General features: G+C 40.8%; 1 protein-coding gene across 2 annotated transcripts in view; it reads left to right on the top strand.

The window, feature by feature from the left end:
• PCSK5 (proprotein convertase subtilisin/kexin type 5) overlaps window positions 1-15,889 on the top strand; it is a 263,646-nt gene that overhangs the window by 167,769 nt on the left and 79,988 nt on the right. For both annotated transcript variants that reach the window (XM_090130933.1, XM_090130932.1), the window contains exon 13: window positions 9,762-9,898. In XM_090130933.1, the coding sequence (XP_089987059.1) occupies window positions 9,762-9,898 (137 nt within the window). The remainder of the gene's footprint in view (window positions 1-9,761; window positions 9,899-15,889) is intronic.

The raw sequence follows: 15,889 nt of genomic DNA, 5'->3' as shown, positions 1-15,889 counted from the left end.
AAGGGGAACAATATCCCCTTTCTGAAAACAATTGGCCATTGGATTTGGCAGCATCATTTTCTGAGTGGTTTCGAGACACATTAAGATCAGTAAGAACAGAAACTCAGTACAGGGGGCCATGCAGGAAAAGCTGAATATAAAAAGGATAGAAGAAGCAAACTTGGGGCTCGTTTGTCTCCTACTGAAGTCACGGTTTGTTTAATTCTTGCCCTTTAAATTTAAAGCAGCTGCTGCCATTCGAACTGCGTAACTGAAATTTTTAGCCACATGGTGGCAAGTTTCCAGGCCACTAGCTTCCTATGCTTATATGGCACTGACATTAACAGTATACTATATCTACAGGATGAAGCAGTTCTAAGAAAACTGTTTGTTGCAACTCTTACGTGGTCTATTTTATTTCATTAACATTGCCTATGTCTTTTAGTTTAGTTTTGGTTAGACATTCACAGCCTCTCTTTGAACCCCTGCAATTGTAATGTCTATGCATCTGAAAATTATCCAAGTACTACCTTTGTTATACTCTGTCATCATTAGCATTAGATAAGGCAAAGAGTTCTGAGAATACTAGAGACCACGAGAGACCCAACGTGAATAAATAAATTTAAAAGATAAAGGTTTTTTTTCATTACTGTTGATCTGCCCACTTCTGCAGCAAAGACTGATGTATTTATATGCAAAAAAGTAAATGAATGCATATAAGTGACTATCTTCCATGTAACTTTAAAATCCATCCTGGAACATGCTCAAAGATAGATGTGGAAAAATGAAGTACAATATATCTGAGATTTAGAATGACACGTGCCTTTCTTTTGTATGTGAGAGGAGCAAATCATTAATCAGAGGGATCTGCACCATAGGCATGTATTGGATTATAGAATTCAATATTTCTACTTCAGTTTTAGTAGAAAAATAGAATCTATAATTAAAATTTCAAATTTACTTTCCATAGTAGAACTGAGAGTGAAGACAAATGAGTAAGCACGTGTTTAGACACAGCTAAACGTTTTAGTGTTGTATTAAACAAACAAAAAAAAAAGTGTAAGACAGACAACAGGAAGAATGCCTAGGATTTACCTAAAGGCTGCTCCAAAAGTAATGCCTCCTAATTTATTGTGGTGGCCCATGATGTCAGAGATGGAAGTCAGTGGCATGGCACTAGAGGTTGAATCTTCTTATCAATATTCCGTTACATTTTATTGCCATCTGACAAATGGCAGCAGAGGGGCAGTCTGAAAAGAAGTACAGTTGGTGGTATAACTGCATCAGGTAACAAAGGAAAAGCCAGTGATGTCATCTATGTGGACTTCAGTAAGGCCTTTGACACTGTCCAACATAACATCCTTTCGCTTGCAGCTCAGAAGGCCAACTGTGTTCTGAGCTGCGTTAAAAAAGGGGTGGCCAGCAGGGAGATGGAGGTGATTGTCCCCCTCTGCTCAGCTCTTGTGAGGCCGGATCTGGAGTACTGTGTCCTGGCCTGGAGTCCCCAGTACAGGAAGGACATGGAGCTCTTGGAGCAAGTCCAGAGGAGGGCCACTAAGATGATCTGAGGACTGGAGCACTTCTCCTATGAGGAAAGGTTGAGAGAACTGGGTTTCTTTATCTTAGAGAAGAGAAAGCTCAGAGGAGACATCATTGTGACCTTCCAGTATTTAAGGAAGCATATGAACAGGAGGGGGAATGGCTGTTTATGAGGATGGATAGTGATAGGACAAGGGGGAATGGTTTTAAACTGAGAATGGGAGGTTTAGGCTAGAATTAGGAGGAGGTTTTTCACACAGAGGGTGGTGACACAGTGAGACCTCCAGGTTGCCCAAGGAGGCTGTGGATGCACCATCCCTGGAGGCATTCAAGGCCAGGCTGGATGTGGCTCTGGGCAGCCTGGTCTAGTGGTTAGTGACCCTGAACATAGCAGGGGGGTTGAAACTAGATGATCATTGTGGTCCTTTTCAACCCAAGCCATTCTATGATTCTATGATCCTTCTCTCCAAATTGGAAAGATACGGATTTGATGGTTGGACTGCTTGATGGATGAGGAACTGGTTGCAAGACAGTACCCAAAGAGTGATGGTCAGTGGCTCAGTGTCCAGATGCATATCAGAGGCAAGCAGTGTCCCTCAGAGGTCATTACTGGGACTAGTGACTTTAACATCTTCGTCAGTGACATCGACAATGGGATTAAGTGCACCATCAGCAAGTCTGCAGATGATGCCAAGAAATGTGATGTAGCCAACACACCCAAGGGGCAAACGCTGCTATCAGTACAAGCAGGGGATGTAAGGATAGAACACAGGCCTTCTGAAAAGAACTTGGGGGTACTGGTAGATGGCAAGCTGGACATGAGCCAACAGTCTTGAAGCCCAGAAAGCCAGCCGTGTCCTGGTCTTCATCTAAAGAAGTGAGGAGGTGATCCTGCCTCTTACTTCTCTACTTACTTCTCCTAGGGTACTGTGTCCAGATGTGGAGTCCTCAGTACAGGAGAGACGTGGACCTGATAGAGTGTGTTCTGAAGAGAGCCACAAAATGATCTGAGGGATGGCACTCGTCTGCTGGGAGGACAGGCTGAGAGAGATGGGGCTGTTCAGTGTGGAGAAGAGAAGGCTCTGGGGACACATAATAGCAGCCTTTTCAGTATCTAAAGAGTAGCTGTAAAAGAGAAAAGGACAGACTCTTTAGCAGGATCTGTTGTGATAAGACAAGGGAAAATGCTTTCAAACTAAAAGAGGGGATATAGATTTAGACTGGATATTAAGAAGAAGGTTTTTTTACAGTGAGGGTTGCAAGGTGCAGAACAGGTAGCCCAGAGATGTGGTGGATTTCCTGAAGACATTCAGGTTCAGGCTGGATGGGGCTCTGAGCAACCTGATCTAGCTGCAGATGTTCCTGTTCATTGCAGAAGAGTTGGACTAAATGACCTTTACGAGTCTCTTCCAACTAAAATGATTATTTGATTCTATGATTCTGTGACAAAATGGTGCCTGACAAAGAAGTGAGTATGAGTGAAAGGTATGGGTGGAACTAAATTCCTCCATGCAGAAAAAATTGTACCCACTGACATTTATCGACACTTGCTGAACATTTATGGAGGGTAAACAGTGGATGTGAGCACAGTGAGATGGTGGGCGGTGTGTTTCAGCAGTGCAGCAACAGTGGGTCACCTCTGCTGGTGCAGATTTTTAGAAGTGTGGTATGCAGCTTCTTGTTCAGTGCTGGTGAGATGTGTAGATAACAGTAGTGACTGTGTTGAAAAATGCAATGGTTTGTAGCTGAATTGTAGAGAACTTGCTCTATCAAATAATGGTTTTGTTCTCTTCAGATCTGTTGTAGTTTCCAAAGAAATAAATTGGAGGCATTAATTTCAGAGCAACCTACACATATTTGCACCAACCACTATGGTGAGAATGAATGAATCTTTTCCTAGCTGTATGAAGACTTGGCCCACCTCAGTCTTAGCATATCAGCATCATGTTTCACTTTGAATGAATTGAATTATATGATGGACAGCCAGTCTGATGCCCTGAGTCTAATCAGTTACCACTTTTCAAACATACTTGACCCATCAAGATAGGAAAATCTGTTTAGAGTAAAGTTTCTGAAGATATATGTATCAGTTGAAAAACACACAGATTCTTTTACAAGTCATCTATAAAATCAGCCACACAGCTGGCTGAGCAGTGCAGCGCATGGAACTCAGCAGCCTGACAGATATTTTGGTCATGACAGAAAGTTTTGTGCTGATACGTATAGTCCTGGGGGACTTGTTCTCCACAGTTAAAGATGATATTTGCTGTATTCTCTACTACCTCAGACTGGCAGGTAATGTACACTATTGTTCACGCTGCTCTTCTCTAAACAAGTTTTTCATGACAGCTCAAAAGATTTCTCCATTGCTCCATAAATTTAACTGCAATAACAAATATGGAGTATAAATTTAAGGGGAAAAAACTACTCTTTAAATAAATCCTACTTAGATCTCACATCCAGAGGTTTTAAGTGATCTTCCCTGACATAAGTATATGAAAAAGTTTCTTAAATGCCTGTGCACCCTCCAATCATTTCTTTTTTTCCTTAAATGCAGGAGGGCAATATTGCCCAGCTGAGAGTTAATCTGATTAAGTCAGTTTGGGCTGTCTGCAGCTCTTTAGGGGCTAGAACTCCCAAGGGAACAGGTGGTTGAACCCAGCATAGAAGAGCCATTTCAAGGAGAATAGTTGACCAAAGCATTTGAAATTGCACAACTCTGTACTCTTTTCAAGGTATAAGTTCACTTTAAGTCTTGTGGCCAATTAAACCAGTAGGCAAGGACAGCTTGCCTGTCAGGCTGCCAATTTAGTAGGCTGGAGCCCATCATAAATACAGACTGCTGTAAAGAGGAGAAAATAGCCTTATTTTGCCAGCTACTGCACTGCTTGCAGCCCCAGCCACCAGCTTGTGCGGGGTGTATGTTTCCTGGCTCTCAATGTCATCAACTGAACATATACAGCATGGCTGTCAGTCAGATCAGTCGGATGCAGCTGCAGTTTCTGGGATGAGAAATAGACCTGGATATTAAAAACAGACGTTTATGCGTTTACTTCTTCCTGTTGTGATGAAGGATTGTGGTATCACCAAATAGATCCCCACCCTAACTGCATTTTTGCACACAAAACCAATTTGCTTCACTAATTAAACAAAGTCTACTTTTTGTGCATCTTGTATCTTGGAAATTTTCTGATAATAATTTAAACTTTTTTTTTTTTTTAAACTCTTGTAGATTTAGCTCAGAGACTATCATGTTCCCAATTTTGGAGTCTCTTTAAAGTGGCTAATTGTCACTCGCGTGAAAAGTGGCTTACAAATGAATATTTCTGTTTGAAGTTACTTTCTTAAACAGAAAGGTAGTGAAATTTCTAGGCTGAGTGGATGGTAGTGAAAGAAGCCAAGACTCTTTAATTTATTTTAAGGAAACAAGTAATTTACACTTTGTAAACTTTATGTTCTCATACAGACCTACATATGGTGCGTAAAGAGTATATTAAATTATTTCTGATAGAAAAGAAGTCATTATCTTTAAATACGATGCTATTCACCATATCAGCAGCCCAAAATTAATTTCTCTGAATAGAGATGGTCATAAAAGCACATCCTCTTTAACTTGAATTGCTTTACCAACAGAGGTCACCAGAGCAGTTCTGGTGTACTGTTGTGATTATGTCTGACGAACCTGATTTCATTCTAAGAAAAGCTGACCCACTTAGTGAATGAAGGTAAGGCTATCGATGTGGTCTACCTGGACTTCAGTAAAGCTTTTGACACTGTCACCCACAAAACTGTCGAGGAGACAATGGGTTTGGATGGGTGTACACTCCGCTGGGTGAAATACTGGCTGGGTGGCCAGGCCCAAAGAGTTGTGGTCAGTGGAGCTAAAGCCAGTTGGTAGCTGGTCATGAGAGGTGTCCCCCAGGGCTTGGTACTGGGGCTGCTTCTATTTGACATCTTTATTAATGATCTTGATGAGAGGATTGAATGCAGCCGCAGTAAGTTTGCAGGTGACACCAAGTTGGGAGGGATTGTTGATCTGCCTCGGGGGAGAAGGGCACTACGGAGGAATCTGGATAGACTGGATCGATGGGCCAAGGTTAACTATATGAATTTCAATAGGACCAAGTGTTGGGTCCTGCATTTTGGTCACAACAACCCCAAGCAATCCTACAGGCTTGGGGAAGAGTGGCTGGAAAGCTGCCTGATGGAAAGAGTGTACCTTGTACAGTACCTTGGTGCACTGATGGACAGTCAGCTGAATATGAGCCAGCAGTGTGCCCAGGTGGCCAAGAAGGCCAATGGCATCCTGGCTTATATCAGGAATAGTGTGGTGAGCAGGACTAAGGAAGTAATCCTACCCCTGTACTGAGCGTTGGTGAGGCCTCACCTCGGGTACTGTGTTCAGTTTTGGGCACCTCAGTACAGAAAGGACACTGAGGTGCTGGAGCAGGTCCAGAGAAGGGCAACAAGGCTAGTGAAGGGCTCCTGTGAGGAGCAACTGAAGGAACTGGGGCTGTTCAGTCTGGGGAAAAGGAGGCTGAGGGGAGATCTTATTGCTTTCTTCAAATATCTGAAAGGTGCTTACAGCAAGAACAGGGTTGGTCTCTTCTCAAAGGTGACAGGTGACAGGATGAGGGCAAATGGCCTCAAGTTGCTCCAGAGGAGCTTTAGATTGGATACCAGGAAAACTTATTTACAGAAAGGGTTGTTAAGCACTGGAATAGGCTCCCCAGGGAGGCAACTGAGTCATCATCCCTGAATGTGTTTAAAAACTGTTTGGATGTGGTGCTCAGGGACATGATTTAGCAGAGGGTTGTTAGAGTCAGGCTAGTATGGTTAGGTCGTGGTGGACTCAATGTTCTTTAAGGTCTTTTCCAAACTGAGTGATCCTGTAGTTCTATGATTCTACGTCAACAAATAAGTTATGAAGAATCAAATGCTGTCGCTCAGTATGGTACTTATAACTGTGTTTCATACATGAGTGTAGGTGTTGCAGTTATTGGATTGTTCTAAGCATCTTGTTAACTAAAACAATAATTAATCATACCACATATTAATAATTTACTTGTTCATGATCAGCTATGTGTGTTTCCTTGCTATGAGTTTTGACTAGGCATAAGTCTGACAAATAATAAAATCAGTTAACAATCTGGACTGGCTCCAGACTTCAGGCTCCTTAAAATGAGCTATTTGATACATGTTCTTTTTGAATTGGAAAAAATGCACCTGACAGTTTTGTAACTATTTCAGTAATTTCATTATTTCATTAACTTCTCTCAAGGGGAAATTTTACTTCTTTTTTTTTGAGAGTTTCATGCCTAAACAGACCAACACAAAAATACTTGGACCTTTGAGTTGATATAACTTGCTGATAGCTTTAGACTCATATCTTGCTACTTGTTTCAACTTTTTTTTTTTTTTTTTTAATGTCTGTAGCTTTTTAACTCATTTGCAGATTCATTTGCAGAAGCAAAACTCATACACTAAAAGATGACATTTTAAATCTTACATCGTAAGCTACTGCTCAAAAACACCACTCATTGCCTCATTGTGCGCGCATTCACTATTTGGTCTCCATAAATGTTCAGCATGTGCCAATGAATGTCACTTCTTCTGCATGAAAGAATTCAGCCTCTACTGCCATACTACCAACATCTGCCACTGGAGCTGTGGGTCAATATAATAAAATAGGAAGCATTACTTTCAGAGCAGCCCTCATAGAGCCTACAATATAATTGTACAGTATTGATATAATACTACGTAATTCAGTTGTCATATTGTCAAGGAGGAATATTGCTGCCTTGACTGATGTTCAGAAATTAGTATATTAGCTGTCAGCAAAATGCCATATGACAATTAGACTAACTGTTGGAAATAATCTACATAATGATTTAAATTAAACATAGCCACATGGAAACACTGGATAGTGACTGTATAATAATTTCTACCCTTTCAGTAAATGATGTATGCCATATGTTTGTGAAATTTGCTATATTCAAACAACTGAATTAAAGTGACATGGAACAGGCTAATTTCTGATGGCAGAATGTATATATGTTTATATATTTATATATGTTTATACTGGACTGTATGAGAAGAAAATCTCAACCATTTATCAGTGAAAATGAAGTTTAGTTTTAAAGATATATATCTATTTCAATTTAAGGAGTACTGTTGTAGGCATTCATTCAAACTGGAAAAGGGTTATACACATGAGAATGAAAATCAGATGTGTACTGAGTGTGTATATAAGGTGCTCCATGCATACAGTTCCATACAAGGCCTATTCAAGTGAGGACTGGATCTGTATGCCCACAGCAAATCTGGCTCCATGCGTTTGATTGACCGGTTTTCAGCAAGAGATATGGTACTTCATTGACATCCAGTTTGAGGTTTTTTTACAAGAAATTGACATACACAGTGCTTTTAAACTATTTTCCTTTCCCATTGTTTGCCTGTTCACCTAAACAGTCTTCTGAGACTAGAGCTTGAGATGTACTTAGAAATGAACTGTAAGGAATCAAGTTATTGTAAAATATTGTAGTAGTAATTTTGTATACTTTTACATCTTTACTCTTTAGTAGGGAAATATTGGTGGTAGGTGGATGGTTGGACTAGATGATCTTGGAGCTCTTTACCAACATTGGTGATTCTCTGATTCTATGATTCTAATTTTTTTCTTCATTTCCATTGAAAGCAGGTTTTAAATTGACTGGAGTTTCTACTGTAGGGTGCATTTTTTATCAGAAATGTTTAAACATTGCTTTCACCAGTAAGAGTTTCACATGTAAGAACCAAGGTAAAATAATGAAAAATACATATACATATGTATGCACATATATATGTATATTTATTTTTTTCAGTGGTGAGCTGTGATTAGAGCTTTGGAATACCAGACAAAACATTGTGAGCACTGAATAGAAGTCCAAATTCTCTTGTGACTTTCCAAACTTTTATTGATAAATTCCAGTTATAGGTAACAAAATATGGCCAATCCTCTCTCTCCTTCCCTCATCAGATAAGCATCGCTTTGCAGATTCTAAAATGGGCCGTTGTAGAAGAAGCTGTTATAATCCAGGCCTGAGTTTCAAACTCTTCACCCAAGATCTCAGTAATTACAGTAATGTTGTTTGTTAGAAGAAACCATCAGATGACATTAGTCTTTCAGTTTTACCCAAACTGCTTAATTCCAAAAGTAATGCCTCCATTTTATCTCCTTGGAAACTACAACAGATGCAAAGAGAACAATAATAATGTTTGATAGAGAAATTCTCAGCTACTGAAGACTATTTTTCAACATAGCCATTACAGTTAGGTGTGCATTTTTGCGAGTGATGAACAAGAGCTTGCACATTGGTATTGTAAAAATCTGCACCACTGAAGGTGACCTACTGTCACCATCACCACTGCTAAAATGCACCACCCATTGCCTCACTGTGCTGACATCCACTGTTTGATCTCCGTGAATGATTAGCAAGTGTTGAGGAATGTCAGTGAGTGCAATCTTTTCCGCATGGAGAAATTCAGTGATATAACTTTGCTTCATCTGCACTTCCATGTCAAACAGTGTTCTATTACACTGTCCCTCGACTGCCATCTGTCTCATGGGAACAAAATGGAATATTGCTAGGAAGGTTCAACCTCTGCTGCAATACCACCAACATCAGCCACTGGTGTTCTGGGTCAGCCTAATAGAATAGGTATTACTTTCAGAGTAGCTCTCATATAGTCTGTCAAGTATAGAGTGATAATTTGGTCATTTAAGATTGGAGACCAATGTCTCTGTTACATTTGATTTCCTGTAAGGAGTTGCATGTATTGATCTGTAATATTGTCTTGTTCACTCTGTCATTTTTATTTTTTTAATTGCCTTTTACGTATTCCAATCCAAAGTGAAAAATAAGTGTTACAGAAATTTTCCAGTGTACAAGTTTGTTTTTACCTCACGCTGTACGTTATGCACTTTTCCCAAGAGACAAGGATCATATTAAACCAAAGTAATGATTTTTTTTGTAGTGAAATCTCTTTCCATTCTTTCACGTCATGACAAATGACGATATGTAAAGAATCTCCTCCACCAAAAAAGTAAGGAAACTCTTGAATGTACTTCAAAGGTATGTGGGAAGACCATCTTGAATAACATTATGTATAGGCACAGATGAATGAGCTGTAATCTGCATACTTAGAGGCTTAGCTCCTCAAATACTATAGTTCACTTAATATAATGTCGTGATTTATTGTAGGCTATTTGATCATTCCATGGAAGGATTCAAAAACTGGGAGTTTATGACTACTCACTGCTGGAGTGAAAAAGCAGCAGGTGACTGGATCTTGGAAATCTGTGACACGCCATCTCAGCTGAGAAATTTCAAGACTCCAGGTATGAATCTGACCTTTATTTGGGCTCAGTGAATTTAGAAGGATGTTTGCAGTTGTTAATACCGCCTTGGCTGTTTTCCACCGTTTATATACACCTGCAATATCTGACAGTGTGAAGATGAGTGTGAAGGCAGGACTATAAAGGGAACCATAGATTCATGGCTTGGGTTGGGAGGGACCTTAAAGATCATCCAGTTGCAACCTCTTGCCATGGGAAGAGTTGCCAACTACTATCTAGGTCTTCAGGAGGGCAGACTTTGAACTATTCTGGACCTGTAAGGAGAGTTACTTGGGATTCAGTCTTAAAGGGTAAAGGGGTCCAGGAACACTGACCACTCCTCAAGAAGGAAGTCTTAAAGGCATAGGAGCAGGCTGTCCCCCTGTGCCTTAAGATGAACCGGGAGGAAGAAGAACAGCGTAGGTAAACAGGGAGCTTCTCCTGAGGCTCCAGGAGAAAAAGAGAATCTACCTCTCGTGGATGAAAGGACGAGCAACTTGGAGAGAGTACACAGAAGTTGTTAGGATATGTAGGGAGAAAATTAGAAAGGCAAAAGCCCAACTTGAACTCAGTCTGGCCACTGGAGTAAAAGAGAACAAAAAATGTTTTTACAAATATATTAACAGCAAGAGGAGGGCTAAGGAGAATCTCAATCCTTTACTAGATGCCGGGAAATGACTCCTAAGGATAAGTGAAGGGCTAAGGTTCTCATTGCTTTCTTTACATCTGTCTTTAAAAGTCAGACCAGTTATCCTCAGGATACTCAATTGCCTGACCTGTAAGTTTCAGATAGAGAGCAGGATAAACACCCCATGATACAGGTAGAGACAGAGACCTACTACTCCACCCACTCTACTACTCCACTGTCACAAGTCCATGGGGCCAGATGGAATCCACCCAAGGGTATTGAGGGAACTGGTGGAGGTGATTGCTGGAGAGGTCTCAGAGGATTGGAGGTTTGCGAGTGTGACTCCCATCAACAGGAAGGGTCGTGAGGAAGATCCAGGGAACTGCAGGCCTATGAGCATGACCTCAGTGCCAGGAAAGGTTATGGAACAGATAATCTTGAGTGAAATCACATGACATGTGAGACAACACATTCACAGGGTTCACAAAAGTCAGGTCCTGCTTGACCAACCTGATCTCCTATGATCAAGTAACCCTCCTGGTGGATGAGGGAAAGGCTGTTCACCTAGTCTTCCTAGACCAGTAAATCTTTTGACACGGTGTCTTTTGACACTGTATTCTCTTGTAGAAGTAGGCAGCTCATGACTTGAACAGGTACACTCTGCTGGGCAAAGAACTGGCAAATGACAGAGAGCAGGGGCAAATGGAGTTAAATCCAGCTGGTGATTGGTCATGAGTGGTGTTCCCCAGGGGTCAGTACTGGGGCCTGTCCCGTTCAATATCTTTACTGATGACCTGGACAAGGGGATTAAGTGCACCCCCAGAAAGTTTGCAGATGGGAGGAAGTGGCAATCTGCCTGGGGGTAGGAAGGCCCTACAGAGGGATCTGAACAGGCAAGAAAGCTGAGCTGAGACCAGTTGGATGAACTTCAGCAAGACCAAGTGCTGGGTCCTGCACTTTGGCCACAACAATCTCAGGCAATGCTGCAGGCCTGGGGCAGAGTGGCTGGAAGACTATGTGGAAGAAACGGACCTGGAGGTGTTGGCTGAACATGAGTCAGCAGTGTACCTAAACTGTCAAGAAGGCCAAGGGTATTCTGGCTTGTATCAGATATAGAATTGTCAGCAGGAGCAGAAAAGTGATCATCCCACTGTACTTAGCACTGGTGAGGCCACATCTTGAGTACTGTGTTCAGTTCTGGGCCCCTCATTACAAGAAAGATATTGAGGCCCTGGAGTATGTCCAGACAAGAGCAACAAAGCTGGCAGGGGGTCTGGAGCACAAGCGTTACGAGGAGCGCCTGAGGGGACAGGGATTGTTTAGTCTGGAGAAGAGGAGGTTCAGGGGAGACCTTATGGCTCTCTACAAGTACCTGAAAGGAGGTTGTGGTGAGGTGTGGGTCAGCCTTTTCTCCTGTGTAACTAGTGGTAGGACTAGAGAATATGTCCTCAAGTTGTGCCAAAAGAGATTCAGGGCAGATGTTAGGAAAAATTTCTTCTTCAGAATAGTGGTTAGGCACTGGACTGAATTGCCCAGGGAGGCAGTTGAGTCACTGACCCTGAAGATGCCCAAGAAATGTTTAGATTTACTAAGGGACATGGTTTAGTCAGAAAATATTGCTTGTAGGTGGACAGTTGGATTGGATAATCTTGGAGGTCTTTTCCAACATTAGTGATTCTATGATTCAATTATTCAGTAGATCAAGCTGCCCAGGGCCACATCCAACCTGTCCCTGAATGCCTCCAGGGATCAGCATACATAGCTTCTCTGAGTAGTGTGTGCCAGTGCCTCATCACCCTCTTAGAAAAAAATTTCCTCCTAATAGCTAATCTAAATCTCCCATTTAATTCAAAGCCATTCCTTCTTGTCCTATTACTGCCAGAGTACGTAAAAAATGAGTCTCATTCCTCCTTGTAAGCTCCCCTTAAATCCCTCAAATAGTGGAAAGGCAAAGTGACGTCTCCCCAGAGCCTTCTCTTCTTGAGGCTGAACAAACTCAGCTCCCTCAGCCTTCTTCCACAGAAGAGATGCTCCAGCCCACTGATCATCTTTGTGGCCTCCTGTGGACTTGCTCTAACAGCTCGACATCTTTCTTGGGTGTGGGGACCCTCTATCTGAGCACATTATTGGAAGTGGGGCTTCAGAAGGGCAGAATAGAAGAAGCCAGTTATCTCCGCTGCCTGGCTGACCACCTTTCTTTTTGAGGCACCCAGGTTAGATTTGGCCTTCTGGGCTGCAAGTTCACACTGATGGCTTACATCAAGCTTTTCGTCCAACAGAACTCCTAAATTCTTCTTCACAGTGCTGCTCTCAATGAGCTCTTCTCCCTGAAGTATATCACTCATCACTAGCTTCCACCTGGGCATAAAACCATCAACCATAGACCTCTGGTTGTGACATTACAACCAATTCCTTATCCCCTGAATAATCTATGCTTAGAAACCATATTTTTCCAATTTAGAAGTAAGAATGTGATATAGGACCATATCAAAGGCCTTGCAGAAGTCCAGATAGATGGCATCACTTGTCTTTCCTTTGTCCACTGAAACTATCGCTCCATCATAGAAGGCCACTAGATTGGCCAGGCATGATCTGCCTTTGGTGAAGCCGTACTGGCTGTCTCATATCGCCTCCTCAACTTGCATATATCTGAACCTGTCTTCCAAAAGGAACTGTTCCATTATCTCCCAGGCAGAGAGATGAGGCTCACTCGCCTTTAGCTTCCCTGATCTTCCTTTCTCCCATTTCTTAAAAATGGGAGTGGTTTCCCTTTTTCCAGCCACTGGGAACTTTTTGAATACAACAGAGAGTGGCTTGGCAACAACATCAGCTAGTTCCTTCAGGACTCTGGGATGCCATGTCCTATACAACCCATGGTCTACTACAAGTTCAGTTTCAGCAGGTTGCTCTTCTCTTACAATAGGAGGAATTTTGTTTCCCCAAACCTTGCCTAGATGTTCAGGGACATGAGAGATGTCTGACGGGCACTGAGTACTGAGGCAAAGAACTTGCTGAGTACCTCAGCCTTGTTGTTCATTTTTGCCATTTTTCCCTTCATGTTTTTCAGAGGGAGTGCACTCGCTTTGGCTTGTCTCTACTGACCAGTGTATTTGAACAGTTGCTTCTTGTTGCTTTTTACATCTCCCATAAAGTTCAATTCCATTTGTGCCTTGGCTTTCCTGATCCCATGTCTGCACATCCAGATGGCATGCATGTATTCTTCCCAGGCCACACGTCCCTGCTTTCAGTGCCTGTGCATTTCCTTCTTATCTTTCAGTTTAACCAACAGCTCAACTTTGCCAATTTCCTGCATCCTGTGCTTGATAAATAGCATTATTCTTAATTTAATTCATTGGTATGCTCTTCATTTTTATGTTGCTGTTATTTGCTATTTAAGATATGGTTGTCTCTTATTCTGAACTTCCGTCTGATTTCCAAAATGAATTTCACTTTCTAAAGGGTAAATGGCCTCTTTTTAGCCCTCAGATCTGTAGCCTCAAAGTGTAGAAATGGTCTTTGGCCATTTAGAATTAGATCATACCAGATAGGACTTCTGTTATTTCTGACAAGATAATAGAGTCAGTGCTTTAATGAAAACGTAATTTTACTAGATTCAGTTTTCAAAAATAAAGATAAAAAATGAAAACTGCAAGTGCCACATTTGAAAGAAGTTACAGTATTTCCAATGCAGGCATTTGTTTTCCTGGTTGTTGATTACAGTTTTTTCAGACAGTTGTTCCACATAAGCTAGAACAGCCCAGAGTGAAATTTCCAGTTTCTCTCATAGCTGAGACAGAATCCAAGTACTTATTTCCATGTTGCTTTTCTTTGTTTTGTATTTGAAATCCTACTCATAAGAAAAAGAGTAGCATTTATCAGTGTTTATATAAATCGAAAATCTCACTATACAGAAAGAAATTCATGGCTTGCTGCACTGGTAGATTGCATCATGCTCCAGCGTGTAGGCAAAATGCTGAGATCTCACAGTTGTCTGCTTACAAACTACACTCTTACAAAGAATTTTTGAGGCAACAAACATTCCTCCTCTGCTTTTAATTTCCCCTGTGCTGTTCAATTTCATTCACCAACTTCAGTATAACTAACTGTTTTGAAAGACATGGAGATTGAGGTAAGAGTTTTCAAAGAGACTCACAGGAGTAAATGCTTACTTCTGTTTGCTGGTTTTGAGAGATGAATATATAGTTCCCCATGGGCCTACCGGAAATTTCAGCCTTAAAAACCATTTTGAAATGCATACTTTGTATGCAGACAAAAGTAGCAGTTTTTGCATGTATACTGATCATAGTCTTTCCTTCAGAGCTTCACATCAAAGTAAGTAGAAAGCCTTTAATAAAAACAATCAAAAGAGAAATATCACTTAAACAAGACATGAATAAAACAAAGGTAAGAAAGGTATATACAATTGATATATTGTAATTTATTTGTCTCTTACTCTATACTAACACTCTGATTGAACAGCAAGTCAGAATGTAATCATATTACTTTGGAAGTGACAAATTTAGTTCATTGCTGCTGATAACTTAAAATTAATGACTAGAATTCTATAAAATAACATATTTAGGACAACAATGACATTAGCAGTAGAATTAATTTATAATTCAGTGAACTACAAGATTCTTTACATTTCAGCTATGTAGACTCAAAAGGCAGACAGGATTATTTTTATTTTTTTTTAATTTGCTAAAAACGCATTCTGAATTCTGAGAAATAGATGCTAACTTGAAGCCATAAAAATATATTTTGTAAAGAAACAGTGATTAAAATGTGAAATTCTTAAAATTTCCATGCTTTAAAATATGGAAGATTAAGTAATATTAATTGTGTCAATTCAGCTTTGTCCAAGAAATGCCCATTATTACTTCTGCAACTAGACAGGGAGATGGAATACATTTTCTTTTGGTTTGTTGAATTATTCACAATGGTCAGAAGGCTGTGTGCAGTTCACCTGTTCAAGGTAAACATGTCTCTCTCAGAGGAGACAGTCGTGCTGGGAGGGCAGCTCATCCAGGCTCTCCTGCAGCTTGCAAACTCAGTGTGTCTATTTCCACTGTGGCTTAGAAAAAGCTAGGGCACAGGAGGAATTCTAATGTGAGAACACAGTTTTGTCCAGTCTCCTTCCTATTCCAAGTGGATAATAGGCCAAACTCAGCTGGGTTTTTATAGTTTTCTTTGTACAAAAGTAAACCATCTCATTTCAATATTATGACAAAATGGAAGTGCTGATTTTCTATCTAAAAAAATCTGAAACATAGATCAGCTTCACACAACTGCAGTAGAAACAGATGGAACTGAATGAGAATTTTAGTTCTTTAGTTCTGCTCTTCATTAGCTGAATTGTGTTCTGT

Source organism: Phasianus colchicus, chromosome Z (genome assembly GCF_987193195.1).
Source record: "Phasianus colchicus chromosome Z, bPhaCol1.hap1.1, whole genome shotgun sequence".
Lineage (NCBI taxonomy): Eukaryota > Metazoa > Chordata > Aves > Galliformes > Phasianidae > Phasianus > Phasianus colchicus.
Note: the sequence above shows the minus strand (reverse complement) of the source record. Positions and strands in the feature narration are given on the sequence as shown.